This window comes from Centroberyx affinis, unplaced genomic scaffold (genome assembly GCF_046629955.1).
Source record: "Centroberyx affinis isolate AG114_WGS23_722 - 3 ecotype Tasmania unplaced genomic scaffold, CSIRO-AGI_Caff_v1 ptg000277l_1, whole genome shotgun sequence".
In the NCBI taxonomy this organism is placed as follows: domain Eukaryota; kingdom Metazoa; phylum Chordata; class Actinopteri; order Beryciformes; family Berycidae; genus Centroberyx; species Centroberyx affinis.
Window position 1 is genome coordinate 190,632 of NW_027278956.1, and position 6,000 is coordinate 196,631.

At 44.1% G+C, this 6,000-nt stretch overlaps 1 protein-coding gene across 9 annotated transcripts in view; it reads right to left on the reverse strand.

Moving 5' to 3' along the window:
* Nucleotides 1-5,474, reverse strand: part of ppp1r12a (protein phosphatase 1, regulatory subunit 12A) — a 50,774-nt gene extending 45,300 nt beyond the window's left edge. For all 9 annotated transcript variants that reach the window (XM_071512310.1, XM_071512304.1, XM_071512289.1 and 6 more), the window contains exon 1: nt 5,186-5,474. In XM_071512310.1, coding sequence (XP_071368411.1) covers nt 5,186-5,422 — 237 coding nt within the window. In that variant the 5' untranslated portion in view covers nt 5,423-5,474. The remainder of the gene's footprint in view (nt 1-5,185) is intronic.
* Nucleotides 5,475-6,000: the final 526 nt, after the last annotated feature.

The window sequence follows — 6,000 nt, forward strand, 5'->3', positions numbered from 1 at the left end:
GGCTGGCTGCTACCATAAGTCAGCCTTAAATCATAACAAAGAAGCTGGAAGCCCAGCGCACCCTTTTACAAGAAAAGTGAATTGAAAGCAGACTTTTTCCAAAATGGGCAGATATCAAATGCCTCAAGACAGTTTGGGCAGTCATTGATGGGTGCCGAGATCCTATTACAGCAGGAGGCCACAGCCTAAATGCTGTAGCACTCTAACATAGAAAGCTAACGATACAATTACATTTCATTCAGCCGCCATTTCTAATACTTTTGACCTTTATCAAGTCCATTTAATGGCCTCTCTTCAAGGCAGTAACTCCTCTGCTGGTAATGTCACAGAGGCATTGGCTCAGAGACCAGTTCTCTGCGTTAATTCAACAAAACAAATAGGCATGTTGGCTCTGGACATGGCATCATCAGACCATGTCGCAAAAACGAGCGCATCCAATGAATAGGTCATTTATAGCACACAAACACTTGAGAAACACTTGAACAATGGACGGAATACTAACCGAAATGCTACACTTCCAAGTCAACCTGAGTGATGTCTTAACTACCTGGACCTTGATGTCCAACAATGACTTAAGACAAAGTACTCATTCTTACTCATCATTCCAAAAAGAGAACAATCAGAAAAGCATCTTTAACTGAAAAGAGCATGCATCTCCTTCCTAAGGCTACCTTAAAGCAAAGGACTTTGCCTCATAGTGTGTAGTCTCTCTCTAGCAGTTGTAAGGTCTGAGGCTTATTATGCAGGCAGTTCACCAGGCTAAAGGCCAGAGGTATTTCAGTGGACTGAGCTTTCCTCAACAGCAAAGTCACTGACCTGTGTCTCTGTTGTGCAGACTACCAGAACAGGTGAGAGTAACAGGGAAGAGCTGTGGTGCAATGTGATGCACAGATGTTTGTCTCGGCCAAGGGGCCTCTCCACATGAGATGGCGGGATTTTCTCCCTCAGGCAGACAAACAGAAGGGTTGGGGTCTGTAAGAGGACGCCATGATGCTTTTATCAGGAGGACAGGGACATGTCAGCGACATCGCTTCCCTGCTCCTCTCATTGGAGCCCAGGGCACAGCTGAGAATCTCAGGGCTGGGGCTGTAGTTAGAGCTGCAGCAATTATGTAATGTGTTAATATGACTGATGCTTATCTGGATGAGAAGAAATGGAGCCACCCCCCCCCCACCCCCACCCCACCCTTTCATGTGCTCCATATTTGTTCCATTTCAAGATTCATGCAGCTCTATCTCACTCTAAACTGCTGAGCACTGCCGAAGACTCTTTCTCTGTTCAGTCTGTTACGTAACTCCCTCTCTGTACATGCAAATCCACCAACACAAGTGACTAGCAACCTGCCCCAAGTCGTTGCCATGGAAACAGCACAAGATAATGCTCATAGATTTCAGGGCCATAACGAGGGTGTGTAATGTCAACAGAGCAAAAGGCACTGTAACACCCACCTCTGACATGTTTAGCTGAGCTGACTCCTGTCATTTTGGCCCCTGGGATCAGTGAAGGCCATCGACGGTAAAGGAAAAAGTTCAGGTGCAGGTCAGTGTGGAGATTTTCTTGTGCAAACCAACAAGGCTCTCTGGCTCCCTCCCCACTAATGGCCTTGATGGAGCTCAGTGGGCAGCAGTCAGCTGGGCCTTGGCATCGCATGGGGAGAGGCAGGCAGACAAGCCCGAGAGAGAATGACTGGAGGGGAGGGGGTTAGGTGACAGCTGAGGAATGCCTGCTCTGCTCTCCCTTTGCCATGGTTTCCAACGACTGTCATGTGAGGAATGCACGGGCTAGGACGACAGGACCTGGAATGCTACCCTCTGAGACTAGCTTAGCTGACGAGATCTGGAATCTCCACTTGTCTACTGAAGCCCTCATTCACTTGTACATCCTCTCTACCCCTCCACCCGAAGCTATGCGATTTGTGCTGGGTTTTCGGACAAGGTGGAAGCCGACCCATCTCAGTCATCCGCAATGTGTTCTAAAAACTCAGCAAAAAAAGAGGCTATCCAAAGTCACACTTTTCATCATGGTGTTATTGCCTGTATATCAAAAAACTGATAACATACATTACTATTATTGCTAAATTGTCCTTACCTCATCCCTAACCTCCAAATGCACACCAGAGACAGAAATGGCCTTCATTGTGAATCACATCACACAGACCACGACTGAGAACATGTTTACGAGTCCTTCAGAGACAAGTCATTTTAAATGACACAAAGTCGATGGTATGACTCACAGAGACTCAACCTCTAGCCTAAATGTAAGCTTATGCCAGGCCTGCACTACAAAGCAGAGCTACAGACTCTGAGTCATACCCAAACTTAGTATCATCTCCTGAAACCCAGTTAGGGGGAACTTGTGGTAGTGGTATTTATAACCCTGCACCACTCACCAGTGATGGGAGCGATATCACTGCACCCAAGGAAGAGTGACCCCTCCTGTACAAACATGACACACTTCACAACAAAGCCAGAGGTCACTAGCCCAATAACAGAAGACAGGAATTTGAGTTTGCGACAAAATGAAACTGTCAAAATTGCCTGTGATGTCATCAGTAATTGACAGGCTTACAGCTGATGGTAAAAAGAAACAAAAGTTACTTTTGACAAAAATAGATAAATACAAGTGTTTGCCAATAACAATCTTGTTTGTTTTCCAAAAAAGAATAGACATCATGCCATGGGATGATCTCACATCTATTATCCAAAATCAAAAAGAAATGCATGACAAAGAAAGCAAGAAAGACTGTTGCTGTGAACGTCAGGTGACCCTGGCTGTCCGTCTCCTCTTCACTTCGTCTAAGGAAACCAATATCAGCTTGACCTCCCTGCAATCCTAGGATTAGCACGTTAAACACAAATCCCTATATCGCCTTCAACTCCTTTCTAAGACCCCAAAACCCAGGGATCACATGCTGGCCAAGAACACACACACACATACACACACAGAGCAGCTTCTCGTCTCCAGAGATGGTTAGGTCTGAAGAGCGGCACTGCAAATTCTTTCCTCACTCTAGCTCATCCCTGGACATCGGCCCAAAAAAAGGCAACGTTTCCACCCAATGCGTTTGCGCAAGGGGGCATGCTGATTCCAGATGTAATTATAACAGACTCTGAACACAACAAAAGGTTGATTTAACAACACTATGATAAAACTACTAAGAAAAGTCTTGATCCACATTAAATCCATTCATTCACCCAAAGATAAAACTAATGACAGATCTTGGAAGACTTGCTTGCAAAACTTTCAATATGTTAAAGAAAGTCCTGGACAGCAAATGCTGAGACATGCTTAATACTGCATGAAGCAAGGTGCACACAGCAATCCTCAGGCTTACTCAGACTAGACATGTGGGCAATGAGTAATGAGATGACATCACTGGATATCTATGTTAGTTTGAAACATTTAATGTAAGAATTCGTCTGTTAATCTTTTAATCATTTTAGCAGTTGCCATCCAAACAACCTGACACCTAGAAAGCATCTTTGCACAAGGCTTATACAATGACTGACAAGGTGAAACTCCTCATTTTCCCACCAACAATGACTCATACTTCCATTTAATTTCTCAAAAGTTAAGAAACCTTTTTATTGAATGACAGCAGTTAATTCTGAGTACTGACATGTTACCACATGGAGCTTGGGTGGTACTAGGCCACATCTAGCCTTCAATACATAACAAACCATATGGTAGATGATACCAAGGAAGAAGAATAGAAGAATTAACGGTTGACAAACTAGGTACTGTATACTCAAACCTAAGTGAAGCAATGTAAGTTAACCCACAAATCTACCGTGGGCTGCAAAACACTGAATCCAGCTTGGCAAATATCAACTTAGACATGACTCTCGGTTCAGGTTGTCAAGAGAAGCAGCACCTACTGCCACAATCAAGGTTTTAGTGAGTCAAAACATTGGTTTGCGTTTTGTTGTTGCTGGCGAGTACATCAGCCATTTTCCTGTTTGATTTAAGGTTAAAGCGACATACATAAGCTAACACCTGACGTTACTGGCTAACGATATACCCAACATCAGCTGCCATTTTCATTTCGGACTGTGTATAAGGGCTAGCTAATGTAGCTACTGGCGTTAGCGGGCAAAGACTTAGCTTTGCACTGCTGACATTAATGCTAAATAGCAAGGTAGCTCGCCAACAGATACTTTTTGAGAAAACCAAACTACGATGGTCACCAGTGTTTGGAGACCAAACGAACGCTAACAGCTAACGTTAGTTAGCAAGCTAGCTAACGAATGAATTAACCTTAGCTAAAACTCCACAACGGCTAACGATAGTTAGCTGAGCCTGCTAGTCTATCGTTAGCCTAACTCGGCTTGGTTAACATTACGTTGCAACTAACGTTTACCATCATTTGTCATGTTGTTAACAGATTTCAACAAATCTGAAAAAAAGTACTAATAAAACAACATGGGCCGTAATTGACTGATATAACGTCACTGTTCTGGCTTTGTAAACATAGCGTTAGCTTGTAACAGAGTACAGACAGCTAGCCTCTGCTTCCTCTCCAGAGACTAGTCTGAACCGCGCTGGGTGGTTTATACATATCGACTTTTGCTGCTAGCCGGGTTATATAGCTAATCATGGAATCCAACTTGCCTGGATAGAGCGACTCAATCAATGACAACATTTATCTTGCTAGTCTTATGGGGTTCTAGTACCCATATATGAGTTTTAACTAACAATATTATTGAACCATGGAAATACTGATGGATATTGGGCTTGATTATACAACATAAACTAGCCAGCTAACGTAACGTTAGACCTGACGTTACAATCATAGATGCAGCATTACAGCAATTAGACTGCACCCACTGACAGAATCTAGACTCAGGTTGGCTTTGTGAAGCAAGAAGTAACCCAGAAAGCAAAGCATTTAACTTGATCGTTTGTTGTGATTTGCACTCGGAAAAATGCACTCACAGCTAGCACACCTCCAGAGTTAAATAACCAACAACCACAGCTCAGAAAAGAAGCCAGTGTGTTCATCTCTGCCCTGCGTCGAAACGGACGGGTGTGCTTGGTAGGTAAACAACGGAATGAGAATGGCTTCCATTTGACAGGTGTTCCAGGACAAGCAGTTGTTGGCAGCAAAACGATATTTATGTCTCATACTTATGCTAGTGGCAGCGTCGAAGACTGACGTTAACATGTATAGCAGGCTAACACAAACCTGGTGGAGGGCGGTGAGACCGTCTACATTGGCGTAGTTGATGTCAGCGCCCCGGTCAAGCATTCTGAGCACCTCCTCGGTATCGCCGCTTGAGCAGGCGGCCAGAAACACGGCGCCATCATCGAACTTCACCTTCGTCTTCTTCTTTTTCAGAATAGGAGGCTCCAGGTCCGTTTCCGAGCCCAGCCATCGCTTTAACTGCTCATTCCTCTTCTGCTTGGCGTCCGCCATCTTCATCCCCCTCCTGTCTTGGGCTTCTTATCTTTCTCCGAGAGAGGATATACTTTATAGTGCCACTATCCCACAGCGCACTGGGGCGTGGGAAGGGAGGGGTGTGGAGGAGGGGGGACTGAGAGGGCGTCTGGATTGTTTTCCATAATCTCGCGAGATCTGGAAACGTCAGCTCAGGATCTGCAGTATAACGTCATCATCAGCAGATTATAGGGGGAGAGTGAACAGGGTCATCCCTTATATACTCTGTATACCAAATAAGACAAGAGCATTTGAACATATTACATAACATTCACCTCACAAGCATTTTCGCTTCAGAGGTTGCAGACACTGATGGAAACTGCTCTTTCTGTAGCGCTGAAACAGAGTCTGTATAATAGAGTCACTTATTCTGGGATTGTAATATTACTGCTAAATTCTGGGTATGTTTATCTACACACTTTACAAAGATTTCCCATTATAACTTCACTTTGAATATAAAGGATGTTGTGCGAAGACAAAGACACGAAAGCAGATCATATGGTTATCATAATGATCTTAACGGGGGAAATGTAGTTTATTTTTACTCTTGATTTCAAGCCTTC